General features: G+C 28.7%; 2 protein-coding genes across 4 annotated transcripts in view; one reads left to right on the forward strand and one right to left on the reverse strand.

Moving 5' to 3' along the window:
• LOC106686336 (uncharacterized) overlaps positions 1-3224 on the reverse strand; it is a 24071-nt gene extending 20847 nt beyond the window's left edge. Inside the window, exon 1 of the mRNA XM_014429570.2 lies at positions 3070-3224. Within this exon, the coding sequence (XP_014285056.1) occupies positions 3070-3141 (72 nt within the window). The 5' untranslated portion in view covers positions 3142-3224. The remainder of the gene's footprint in view (positions 1-3069) is intronic.
• Positions 3225-3268: 44 nt separating this feature from the next.
• Positions 3269-14425, forward strand: part of dock (SH2/SH3 adaptor protein dock) — a 29736-nt gene continuing 18579 nt past the window's right edge. The window contains exons 1-3 of one of the 3 annotated variants that reach the window (XM_014429566.3): positions 3269-3409; positions 3937-4103; positions 8840-9047. In XM_014429566.3, coding sequence (XP_014285052.1) covers positions 4001-4103; positions 8840-9047 — 311 coding nt within the window. In that variant the 5' untranslated portion in view covers positions 3269-3409; positions 3937-4000. The remainder of the gene's footprint in view (positions 3410-3936; positions 4104-8839; positions 9048-14425) is intronic. The other 2 variants (XM_014429568.3, XM_014429569.3) reach the window with 2 other exon arrangements.

Below are 14425 nucleotides of genomic sequence, written 5' to 3' on the forward strand. Positions count from 1 at the left end.
ATAAACAAACAAAATTTGTTTAAATAAGGTATTTATAATAAGAATTTTTAATATTGGAAAATCATTTGTAATAATAAAAAAAAGATCGTTCGGATGTTGTCAAGAAAACTCAAATAGTAATAAATTTATTTAATGTGAGCCAACGAGCGAAGAAGTCCTGAACATCTATTAACGCTTGGCAAATTGGAGAATATCGGGTCGGTAGCAAACATAAAAATTTAGAAATAAGAAGGCAATTTCGGTACTTAAACTCTTACAAGCGATGAGTCATTTATTTTATTCAATCATTTCATTCTGGAAAGATAACTACAAATAATATTGTTTATTCAGGAACCTTTTCCTTTTCTAATCTCGAAAAGCCGTTTTTATGGAAAAAAACTTTTTGAACGTTTTAGATGAGCAACTTATCAGTTACATGAATCTGAGGACAGGTTTATGCAGTGGTTTATTAAATGAGTGATAATACGCAAGAAGTACCACCCTTTTCATAATAAAGTACAAGCTAATCCTATTAGTTTTGTAGTTAGAACTTGGGTCAATTTCACTGATTTGTACAATACTGCTTTATACCTTTTAACACCTCTAATATCAGTAACAGGCGTCTCTATGAGAAAGCAAAAAGTATTACTGCTTGTGCTATGTATTCTTCTGTTAGTTGACTAATATTATTATTAGTTATTATAACATCATGAAACGGGACCCTGATGATTACTAAATAGCTTGATGATTATTTATCTCCAAAAACTAATGTAGTTAAAATACATGGAAAGACTCGGTTCAACAGCATATTTAAAATTTTGGGGAAATCAGTGGTAGATTTTATAACCAAGTTGCAAGATCTTGCTTATAAGTATGACTACAAGGCCTTTAAAAGCAAATTAATAAAGAACAGGATAGTTGTAGGTAATTTAGATCAAAAATACTAGAAGAAAGAATGCAGATGTATGAAAAAATGAACATGTGAACAGATATTACAGTGGTAAGGTAATCGAATAAAACAACAAAACATTTAGAATCTCAAAGCTTAGGTGCTGTTGCAGTAATGAATTGGAAGCCACCCCACTGAAAGCCAGAACTCGTTTTTCTTCTGAAAAAAATTTACGCTACGCTGTTTTGGGCTCCAAGAGATATTATTTTGCTGGATTTCTTTAAAATGAAGAACCAACAGCTAAAGATATCCACTACTGCACCAACATTTTTCAAGCGCCAGGGATGACATTTTACTGCATGACAAAGCCCGATCTCTAACTGTTCATCTAAAGCACCAAAAGCATTATGAAATGTTGTGGAAAACAGTTGAACATCCATTATATTGTCCATATCTATCACAATGTGACTTTGTCTATTCTGGAAATCAAACATCGCAAATTGGAACACCGCTAAAGCAACAGAAGTTTCACTCACAGACGCTTGATCCTATTAAGTATTTCAATACAGAACAACTCAAAGTAGAACACTACTGCAACTGGCGAAGGCTCACCGACTGATGCTTGATTCCAGTGCGTGTACTTCAATCGCTTTTGTCCGTTGGATCCCGACTGGGCGTTGAATGCTGTCCGGTATTCTCGATATAATGAGTGCCCAAGCTGAAGAAAATCGTGTAGAGGAAGAGTGAGATTTTACACCTCTTAGAGAACGTTTAGTTCTCGATATTCACGGTATGATAACTTACTTGATCATGGGTACAGGGCCAACGTAAGAGGGGCAGGGATGCCAAAATATATGGAGTACAAGTTCCTTATTTTTATTTTTTTTTTAAATAATAATAATGAAATATTTATATTTAAATGTTTTCTAATAATAGTCCAGCAACCAATTTAAGACTAATCAACACCAATTATTGTTTATTGCAATCCTATGAATATTAAGCTTTTTTTTTTAACTACAGCAATATGGGGGGAGGGGTCAATATTATAATCAATTTATGATGTTGATATTTAGATTATTATTTGACAACTTTTAATGTATTTAAAAATTTCTGAAAAACAGATAGTTTTTGTAAAGTATAGTACATTTACAACTTCATCGATAAAAGGAAATTTTAATGCATTAAAATTATACTTAAAAAACCTATATAAATATTTTTATAAAATATACAGATTTCCAAACGTTCTAGATAGTTCGACAAAAAAAAATAAGCTTTATATTACACCATAAATAAAACGAGGACTGAATTGAGAAGGGGATGACTCAGTAGACACGTTGTGACCTGTTCTGCCACCTTCATGGAAAATTAATGAATAGTGAAGACTATTTCCATAGATTGAGGTTCATTGAACAATTTTAGCATTGTTTACTTTCTTTCCTTCGGGTTGAATTCCCATGAAATGATATTTGCTTTATGTTCTTATCTTTTGACTAAATGAGTTTTTCTCAAGGGATTTGGAGAAAAGAGTCGTGTTATCAAAGGTTTGACTTATCACTGTTTGGGTCATGGGTCATTTCGGAATCTAAAGGCAAACTCTCTTACCCCTCACAAAGGAGAAAGTCAGGGAGTCAGTCGAAAGTTCTGATACGAAACACATTTACATCAGAAAATATTACTTTAAAAAAAAAGTAATAAATTAATCACTAATAAGTAAGTGTAAGATATAAGAAGGGTTTAATAGTAGTAGGTACATAGATTTTTAAATTTTACACTAAAAAAAAAATGATAATATCACTAACTTTTTTGAAATGGCTATAAAATATAATAAATTATTGCAACATAGGAATTGAATATGATATACAAAAATGATAGAAGTAGAAATGTACTTGTTTTTTTTTTTCAATTTAAAAGGAATATAGGATGCGCTCCTTTTCAACCAATGTATCCATAACTATACACAAAAATTATTAAAACATATACAACACTAGTATGCATAAAATTGAGTTTATAGTTTGTTTTCAAATAAATGCCCAGTTATTTATTCTATATAATTTTGAGCAGTTATAAATTGTTATTGATATAAGTAACAAACTTTTTAACGCATAAGGCGAAAATATTATATTTTAATAAAGCGATTTTTAAAAATATTGATTACCACATTAATACGACTACGTAAATGATAAAAAATGTGATGTTAACACCTTATGTCGATGTTGGATGTATCGCCTTTCTTGCCATGGCCTAGAAAGTAGATTTTCTCTCAAAGTTAACATAACTTTAATATGAAAACTGAAACTAAATATTGAACGAAGAAGCTTAGTAAGTTAGTTACAGACAAACAAGTTGTAACTATAGAGGGAGGCGAGAGTACGAAAACCATTTGAGGAAATATCGACTTGTCGAGGCCGACTGCGGCGAGTTTTGGAAACAGTCTAGCAATAATGGAGGCCGGGTTCGGGGTGTGTATCCTATAGTGATTTTTCAATAGTCGGATATTATCTATCTATGCCTTTCCCACGAATATGTCCAGCTTAAAGCTAGGTAAGCTTCTTATTTCGACAAAGTGTTTCTTTAGTTTTGGTTCCGTTATTTCAGTTTTAACACTTAGACTCAAACCATTCTCAGCCCTTTTTTGGATCCAACTGAAACCGACCTACACTCTCTGTCCTTACATACAACCCTTCCAGTAGTTTAGAAATTATAAACTTTTTTTATTAACCGTTTGATAGTGCATCCAAACACATCGTGGAAATCAGCCTTTTTATTATATTTTAAAACTTATACTGATTCTTATGCACTAAATGTTTATCAATAAATTGTTATGGAATACACCCTATAGTAAAATGTCTAGTCTTAGATTATGCTTTCATTTGCATGATTTTTCTTTAAAATTTAAAGTGTTGAATGTTTATTTTTGAATGGCATTGATTAAAATTAATAAGAATTCCAACAGAATGTATTAAGTATATAAATGGAAGGGAGAGAAAGTAAAGGATTCAATTTAAGTGAACTTTACTTTGTTATACTCTCTTAGACTTAGATATTTGGAGCTACAAACTGTGTTATAGTGTTGCTTGTGTTTCGTATACAAATTGAGGCTGGAACAAGTTGAAGACTATTGGAGAGTAAGAAATGTTGGAATCTCGATCAGCAGTTGCCTGCAGAGATACTTGGCAAGGGAAATTAAATGTGATACGACCGCCACCCCACCATATGGCAGCGATGAGACCTCACGGTATGTAATAATGATTTAACTTTTTTAGCTTTTATTTTTATTAAGGTGACTCTAGTTAGCAAATCCATATTTGTCAACTTGTTACTTTCAGGTGGGTTGAATAATATCTATTCTGTTTAGTAAAATGTTTAGTGTACATGAAATCAGTCCTGACATGTCAACATCAATTTTCGAAACTGAGCATAGTATTTTGAAATCTTTGTGGTTTTCACGAACTATTAAAATTATAACCTTTACTAACATTGTTATTAATGTTGCCTTGAGGAACTGTTTTTGTTGTATTATTTGTAATAGTTGATGGATAGTATCAATTAATCCAAAAATTCATTGAAAATTTGTATTTCTATTATTACCAGACTCATTGTTTAGTATTATTTACTCCATTATAACTTCTCAAAAGTTAAGGTTATTTTTTCATTTTCATAGTTATTTTATTGATTTTCCTCTCAATAATATATGCATTTTCTTATAGATTTTTACTTTGTTTAATTTTTTTGATAAAGTAATTCACTTAATAACGGCATGGAGGATTCTTGTTGCTGAAAATTGTTTCATATGTACTGAAAGATCTAAACTGGTTTAACAATTGCCATGTCTTAATTCTACTCACTTTCATATCATCATTGGTGTTTTTTTTTTTTTGTTCAAATTAGTATAATATGTATTGGCATAAGCGATTTATAAAATGTTATATATTGATGATTGACAGTACGGTAAAATAAGATGGGGATGGTTTGGGTGGCAGGAAAAAGAATCAAGGAATGATTGTAATCACCTATTATATGTTAACGTTTCGACTCACATTGCAGATCTTCATCAGGACTGCTATAAGGCTGAACGTATTATCAGACAAGTTTATTAGTTTTTTAATCTTCTAGACTTACAGTGTGATTCAAAATGTTGGTGTTTAATAAATAGTTACTAGTATTTTTAATTATTGTTTCAGATCACTGCCCAGACCATCTCCTTGAATAATAAAGTAAACTGAATTTTCATAATTTTAAGAATGTTTTTCTTAGGTTTTAGTTGATTTAGGGAGTGAAGCAGTGATAAAATTCACACCATCATTCAATTGTTTACAAATTAATAAGTTGTATAAAAAGTTTCCTTCCATCAATTTCATTTTTCTTTGCAAATGTAAACATATGAGTTTGGCTTATTAGTTTGTATGAAAGATTTGAGTTTTTATTTTTATTTTGTATTGTGACTAGATCACCTTGACATCTTTCCTCACTTGTTTTCTGTTTACAATTTGCTATTAGTCAGAACCCAGAATGTTTAATGGCATTAGTATTTGACAATAAAAAATTCTTCATAGTATCTTGATGTTTGACTGTAGTATAATCCTGAAATATATTACTGTTGCTTTTCAGTTGCAAAGTAACCTTTTTTTATAAATCAAAATCATTGATTTTTATTTCATTTTATACTTCTAAACCCAATTTTTTATTGAGGAAATGTTCAATAAAACATCTAATATTTTAGAATTTGACTATTAACTTGTTAAACACATCAACTTCTAACTTATTAACCTATTCTAATAAATCTTTGGGACCACATACCGTTAAATAGTTCCATTCAGTTATGTTTTTATTTTCATTTCTATTAATTCATCAAAGCTTCATTCGACTAACTTGATCTACATTTTTGTGTAATATTTGCTTGACTAATATGTTTGTCGGTAAACATAAACAAATAACGACATTTATGAATAAATATATACATAAATATTTAATTTTTCTTGGTTTCTGTTAATGAATACCTCCAATCTGCCTTTAGAATGGCAGGAGTTAATTTTAGGTTTTATTATTTTAATAGTGTAATTATTCAGTTGAACTAGCATTAAGAAATAAGCTTGTTAGTTTGTTTATTAACTTGTTAAGATTTTACTAATCAATTTACTTAGTTCATTGTATATTTATGTCTGATTTATGAAGTGAATGACTAAGTTTTGACAATGTAAAAATAAAGTCGTTATATGAATTAAAATACTTTTATGAAAATATATTATAACTCTTAGATACTTCTGAAACTGCATTTACCGCTATAACAGGGTTAAAAATTTTGTAAAATAAAAAGCTTTTAAGTAAAAACTGATTGTGATAGTACAAATGCTCTCTTGATATTTTGTTTTGCATTACTTTAGACACTGTATTGAAGCACTTTAATTGTGAAATTATGCATCTAACTCCATATTCTGGGTCTTATGCCAGCGATTAGATTTTTTTTTATTCATTTTATGTCCTCTTTTTATTTTTTGAATCGAGATGTAAGGAAAAATTGTTTTTCTCAGAATTCATTAGTCTGTTTTTCATAGTTCGTTGACTATATAAGAAACTGACCCTTTTGATCATATATCTGTCAATAATATACCCTTGGCGCTCCCGTCCCTGTTATAATTTGTGATCTCAACTTTAAAATTGTTTTAACATAAAAAAAAAAGTTTGTTTGTATTTTATTTGCACCAGTTAAAATTTAAATAATGTTTAGTTTCATGGGGTACTTTATTATTTTTCAATTTTAAAAACCTTTATAATTTAACATATTTTTCTTTATTTTTGTTTTATGTATGTATATGGTTATACTAAATTGTTTTTTCTATATTCATGGACTTTTACCGGGCTAACAAAAAATAATCAACAAAATCGTACTTAGCGAACTGATTATTAAAATTTACCTACCTTGCATTTTGTTTACCAAGGAAGCATTTTTCTTTGTTATTTGGCATTCTTAATATCACCATTTAATTTCTTTGATAATATATATTTTTTTAAAGTGATTTATCTTATAAACTATTGAATTTATGTTAAATAGATTCAGGTATATTTAAATGTATTTGAGACTGTTCGTAGACATATAATCTAATTGATGGAACCTTAATTTTAATCAGGTAAGACTATCCTTTATGCTGATGATGTTTGACTTTTATAGAACTTCTATGGAATGGCTTTCTGTGCATGAACATAGTTCCCATTGTTTTATTTTTATTTTATTTTTACTAAAAGCTTTTTTATAGTTGTTCCCCATCATAATTAATTTAATTGATTTGTCATCATATTCATATTATTTTTTCAATTAATGTCTATGTCTATTTATAGTTTTTCATTTGATTAATAAATCTTAATTAGTGTGGTGTTTTATCACACAGTTTTTACTTCTTTGCATAAAATAGTTGTTTCCTGTATGATAATAATTTTTCACTGCATCAAATGATGATTATTTACTCCATTCATTATAAATAATAACTACATTTTTCATTTTTCTAAATATGATTTATTATCAAACTTTGGTGTATGATTTAGTTGTTTTGTAATACATTTTATCAAATTAATTACTTAGACATTGTTGACCTTGGATTTTTATTAGATAATGGTTGAGGGTGCTTAAGTAAAGTAAACACACCATAAACTTATTAATGTATTAAAGCCGTAATAAATTGACTTTGTTTTATCTATTGTATCGCACCATAAACATCTTCTAGATTAACTATTAATGATTAAGAGGTAGTCGTCGACCAAAGATTTAAACTCCATGTCTTAGGTTATTACCCTGATTGCATATGAAAATAGCATAACACTAATATGGTCAAAATAACATTGAGCCATTAAACTTCTTTTGTTTAATACTTGTAATTGTACAAAGTTGATGTTTTTACCACTTCTTCTGTTGAATACTCGCCAAGGTAGTTAGTTTTTGTAGCTTTACAATTCTCTCTAACTAAAGAGAAGTGTATGGACAAAATAATATTTTTTTTTTGTTGAATTTACAATTTTCAATTTAATTTAATATATGTGTAGTTGGTGTTTTTGTTATATATATCATATTTAAAATATGTAACCAATTTTTTAAACAGTTTAAAAAGGAAAGATGAAGGACCTTTTTGTATATATGGGAAATTGGCCACATTCTCTAATTAGCCTACAACTTACCTCAAGTCCGCAGAGCAGAAATGTTTTAGTGTTAAAAGTAATACTGAATTTCTGCCACTTGAGTTTGTGTTATTGTTGTCTAAAACTAATTTCATCCCGTGCCTCAATCTTTTGTGACGGCTATGTTGGTTTGTACTATGATTATAATCTGATACTATTTAATTTTTATCTATTTCTTAAAAAAAACAAATACCTTTAATTTATTATTATTTATTTTATTGTTGTACATCATAAATTATTATGTTAATGTGAATGTTCTATTAATTGTTTTAATGGAAGTAAGTACTTGAAAATGGGAAACTCATAATACTGTTGCATTCATGGTCGAGTATGTTTAGGTTTCTTTTAGTACTTCCATATTTCCCTAGTCTTAACTGAACTCTACCTCCTTTTGCCTTATGACCGCTTGTCAGAACAGATTTAATACAGCATCCTTTCTAATGGGTGTGTTTCTTCAACTTATCTTCTAACTCTTTGGTATGATTTGTTTTGGAAGCCATTTTGTTTGTATTTTCTTTTCATAATGTTTTTTTTTCTTTCCAACATTCTTTTTCTTTATTCCCACTTATATTTAAGGAGAGTGTTGTCTCATGTACATGTACGAGGATCTAATATTCCATTCCGATGTTCTGTATGGTCTTCCCATGACAAATCAGTTATTATTTTGTATTGGATAATTTTTATTTTTTATTCTTATTACTTATTTGTTTGTATTTTAAAAGTACTTTAATTATGTATGATATTTTAATCAGTCAATATAGTAATAATTATTTAATGTAGTCATTGATTATATTTTTAATGATCTAGGTAAATCAAGCCAAGAGGATGGGTATTATGTGGTGGCCAAGTATGATTATGCTGCTCAAGGGCCACAGGAACTCGACTTGAGAAAGAATGAGCGATATTTGCTTCTTGATGACTCTAAGCATTGGTGGAGAGTACAGAATTCAAGGAATCACGCAGGCTACGTACCCAGTAATTACGTCAAGAAAGAAAAGCATTCTCTGATTGACAGGTATTTTTTTCTCTGGACAATATGCAAAGTATTGTTATAATTATATTTATTCTATTACTATTAAAGACTAAAGAATTTGAAATTTATTAATTATTTTTAAAAAAATATTTTAAGCGTTAAAAAAAACTTGAAAGTTTCGAAAATCTTATTCTTAATGGCTGTGTATCAATTGATCACACCTAAAGAAAAATCAGCTTTTCAGTGATAATTTTTAGTATCATTTTACTTGGTTGAAGCAAATATACTTCCTATCTAAATCTATGCTTCTAATTACTTTATTGTTGATTTGTATTTAATTTGTCTCTCAATCTTCATTCAGCCATTAATGTTCTCAGCAGAATAATGGGAACAATAAATGGTCTTTAAATCACTCTCAGCTTTCACCTTCCTTTGTTTCTAAACCTAACTAGAATTTAGATATTTGGCTTACTTAGAGTTCATTGGCTTTCTAACCTTTGATGACAGATATCTATCCATAGCATGGTTGTCTCAGTTATTTTTGATCTGTCATCCTATATTATACAAACATTTTTCAGTAAATTTATCATAAATGTTTGTACATTTTTTTTTTTTTTTTTGATAGGTTAATCATATTTATATTTCTTTTTGTTAATAGTTATCCCAATAATTTTAATGGTTATTCCATATGATTGAATTATTTAAAATAAAGAACATTGTGACTTATAATAAAAGTTAAGGAGGATTTGTATTGTGGTGTATCTTTTATTAACAATGTAATTAGTCTATATGATTGTAGCCTTATCATTAAAAATAATTTATGGAATATTATTACGTGAGCAATATGGTATATTTTATTATGATTACAACAGTTTTAAAGCTTGTTTTTATGAAATTGTTCTTTACCAAATTTTCGCTAATGACATCTAACTTCTGTTGTTGAATTTATGGTGAGGAGGGTAGGCTGATGGGTGTAACTGGGAGTGATAGGTAGGACTAAATCACATAAACGTAAGTTGATTCAGTGGCTGCTTTATCAATCTTTCCCCCTTACTTGTAGATTCACTTCTTTTTTCTTTATCTGTTTTAGTTTCCCAATCTCCTCCTTACTGTAGACTATATGCATCCCACTAGTGGAGTTTAAATATTTACTTTTTTGTTTACCATATTTTAAAATGTTTTTTTTTTAAATATTATTGTAATTTTCCTATATATTATTATTATTGGTGTGATAGACCGTGGTGGTGTGGTATTAAGGAAATGCATCGCGTGTTTCTTGACATGGTTTTCATGGGTATAGGTTTGTCACTCCCACGCCTATATTTTTTGCGAGTGCCACACATAGACTAATAGCTTTCACAAATGTCCGGGGGGAGGCTGTGAGTAAGTATAATGCTCCTATATAAATAAAAGTTAATTTTTTTTAACAATACTATTTAATATTTCATTTGTAATAAATTTTGAAGCAGAGCGACACACAAAAGTAATCTTTTCAAATCAGCTGCTTGGTGTTTCCTTTTGTATCTTCTAATTTGATAGGTATACATAATTCACAACATTTAAACAGTCCTATGAATAATTCATTTTCCATTTATGGACTACTAGTTCAGTACTTTCCAACTAATTTGCCCTTACAAAATCAGTTCACTTACTTCCAAATGAAATTCACTTAAGGATAGATTTTCTTTATTTGTGACATCATATATAGTATTGTCAGATTGACTGGATAGAAAGTTCTTTACATAATTTCTTATTTTTTCTCATGCATTCTACAGAACTAAGTAACATATCCACTTTACTCAGTGCGCCCATCTATTGACTAATTGATTATGCGCGAAGGTTTCATTTTTTTTTTTCAGTCTTGCGGGTGAATTTAAGTGATTTATTTCATATTGGTCTGATGATATTTGCCCAGCAATCTAGTTTCCCTTCTGTCACTCCATCTCAGTGCTAATAGATTTCCAAATAATTGAAAATAAATTATCCCTTTTTGTAATTTCTCAACTATTTTGGGTATAATACAGATGGTACACACTGCATTGCCCTCTACCTAAATAAGGAGCAATCAAATTCATTACTATGTCTCCTGATTTTACTAGTCGTCGATAATGTTTCTCTTGATCGAGATCTAAATCTGATTCTGAATTATGAAATTCTAGCCATAGAATAGCAGGACTGGGATGACTCATTAGTTGAAGAAAATGAAGTCTTCTTCTCTACTCTGTCTGGGATCCATTTGATTTCTTTATCACTCATCCCTTTAGCTTATTTTTAAGTTGGTGGTATATCATTATAAAAAATCTAAAAAAAATTGATATGAGATTAATATTGATCTACGCGGTTCAATAGCACATTGCAAATTTACTGCTATTAAAATTTCAATAAAGGTACTGAACAGGTAAAATATTGGTAAAGAACAGTTAAATAATGACCCACAGTAAGTAACCCACAAACTCAGCATGAAGAAATATGAGAATAAATGCAAAAATTTGAATTGAATGCTACCTGGTGAGAAATTTGAAACATATTAGGTTTTAGGTAAAAACAGCAGAGGTAGTTGACTTATTTCAGGGAATTGGTTTTAGGAGGGTACCTTGTTAGACTTGAGACATCAAAACCAAAATATTTTAATTAATGAGAGCAATGTAATTATGTGAAATATAAATAGAAAAATTTGGTGCGGTGCACACTTCACTCCATATCACGTGGTATGCTATGACATGGTACACATCATAAGACTCTACATAATACCCTGAGCATCGTGTGGATTGATGGCCTCATAGAAGTTAAGTTAAGGCCAAATTTACGAAGAAAAATTTTTTATTTTTCTGTTGCTATAAAATTTCCTATTTTTGGATTTCTCGAGATGGGGGTTGCAAATAAAAATTTTGTTCCTGCCAAGAATACAACACTTTAAAAAAAAGGAAATGAAGCAGTCATGCGATAAGGAAAGACTGTGCAGTCTTAGCATATCCTGTTTGAATCCGAGTTATCTATTTTTCCTTTTTTCTCCATAATTTATTCACAAAATATTAAAGAATTATACATTGTATATTATTGCTAACAGTGAGAACTGTTTAATTTTTTCAAATAAACAAAATGAAGGTCCGTAACTAGAAGATTTGTTGAAAATTTGGCATTATCACTCCCAGCATCCCAACGAACAAGTCTAGATTTCCTTTGTTCATTCTCCATGCTCGATGTACGATGTAAACATCGATTGGAGCATCAAAACAACGGTTTTAAGTTTTTGCTATGATTTTCTTTATTTAAATTTTTCCTTAATACTTAATATCGACTTCTATTTTTTCCTTAAATTTAGTGTATATACAATTATGATACTAAATAACAAAAGTTGATAAAATCTATCTTCTCAACACAACAGCAATTCAAAGGACTTCGGAGAACGCGTGCCACCATCTTCAATATTTTGAACAACATAATCTTACTTCATATTTGACTGATTGGTTTGCTTGCTTTTTGGTTCAAAAAAACAAATAAATAATATTGAATGTTGAAACATAAATTAAAAACTTAACTAAAACTATCTTTACATAAAAAAAACAACTATTTCTCAAAAAAAGAGGAGATAGATATATATGTATATAGGGCTGAAATAAAATCCCAAAGCCAACTAGATTAATTCAATGGTGGAACTATAGTCTTATTTTCTCCCTCACAAATTAAAATTTAAATAATTAATAATCAAATCAAGAAAAATAAATTGTGATTAAAATAAAAGACTATATATATATAAATCATCTTGATCATCGATATATACAACTGAAAAACATCATTTTATCAATATGCTGGTATGTAATAAAAAAAACTATTGTAAAAATATAGTACTCCATCTTAACCCAAAAACTTGTTTCTATTAATTAGCAAATATTGATTCTCAGACATAAATAAAAGAAGTATTATTTGATTTTTTATTTGGTTGAATATCTATTTAGGGTAGAGGGATTGAAATGCACACATTTTGAAGTATTGCAGCCATTGTTATATTCCAATTTAGTGTAAATATATTTTTACTTTATTTTATCTCTAGTTTTAAATGTTGATTTATTCTTAATGAAAATAAATTTTGAGTGATTAGCATTTCAGCATTATTTGTTAAAAAAACACACATAATTTTTGTAGCTTAGTATTGATGAAATAGACTAGATATTCTGCTTAAAAATATAACATATTTGTAAATTGGGATCATGATTATTATACTTGAGTCATACTTATACTTAAGTCATAATGAAAAGGCAGTGTTGCAGTGCAGTGCCATCTATTTAAACTGCATAATGGAAGCTGTTTAGAATGTGCACTGCTTCTCCATGGCTTCAGTTGTTCAATTAACCTTAGAGGAATTTTTTCTCTTGTCTATTATTTTACTGTTCATTTAAAATCGCATTCATAACTTTAAAAAATTTTAATAATGGAGTTATATTTTTATTGTTAATTTAATTCTGTGTTTCACCATCTTAAAAGTGAATATGTTATTACAATTATGATTGGTATTGTTGCATTGTGAAAACTTTATATGCAGAAAAAATGCAAAGGTGAGGTACTGATAATAAGAGTTTTGTTGTTTTGTTTTTTTACATGAAAACAGAAATAAAAACTCATCAAAGAAAACATAAGAAAGTGTAGATGAAATTGAAATTGAAATATGATTTGTATAGTGGAACAAAGTCTCTTGAATAATAATAGTTGAATAAAAACAATGAACATAGATGGGTGCTTATAGTTTAGTTTTCAAGTCATTTTTGTTTAAATAATCAAATCATGTGTACATTTTGGATATGATCAAAGGATTGGTAATTACTGACCAATCTTGACAGTTTATAATTAACATTTAACTTTTTTTTTTATTATAGAAGAATAGAAAAAAAACAATTAAAGTTAAAAAACTAACATAGAAATCTGTTGAAAGGAAGAATGTGATAGGAGTAATTTCGTAGTGGTCTTTAATTAACAAAAACTAACTTCCATCCTCCAGTTCAATCATGCATAATACTAATAATGTTTACAAGCTGTAGAACTTAAATATTAACTAATGGTTAGTTGTGATAATTATAAAAACTTATTTACCTATGTTCACTGCACCTGTGTTGATATCCCAATGAAAATGATTTTAGTTGGTTTGTCTTTTATGTTTGAAGTCAAATAAAAAGTTTTATAGTTTGAAACAAGTATAAGAAAATGGTTCACTGAAGAAATAAATTAAAAGATGGAACATTTACTTGATAATTAATACTAATCAAAATCTAACATTGGAAATAATATTATATTACTATGTTGATATTGATTATATAGTTGTTAAAAAAAGATACTTACTAAAGTTAATATAGATATTGTAGTTAAAAGCCAATGAACACAATAATGACACAATACCTTACTTTATATATATATATATGTATATGTAT

The sequence above is a fragment of the Halyomorpha halys genome, unplaced genomic scaffold (assembly GCF_000696795.3).
Source record: "Halyomorpha halys isolate HHAL.00 unplaced genomic scaffold, Hhal_1.1 Scaffold809.1, whole genome shotgun sequence".
Taxonomy (NCBI): Eukaryota; Metazoa; Arthropoda; class Insecta; order Hemiptera; family Pentatomidae; genus Halyomorpha; species Halyomorpha halys.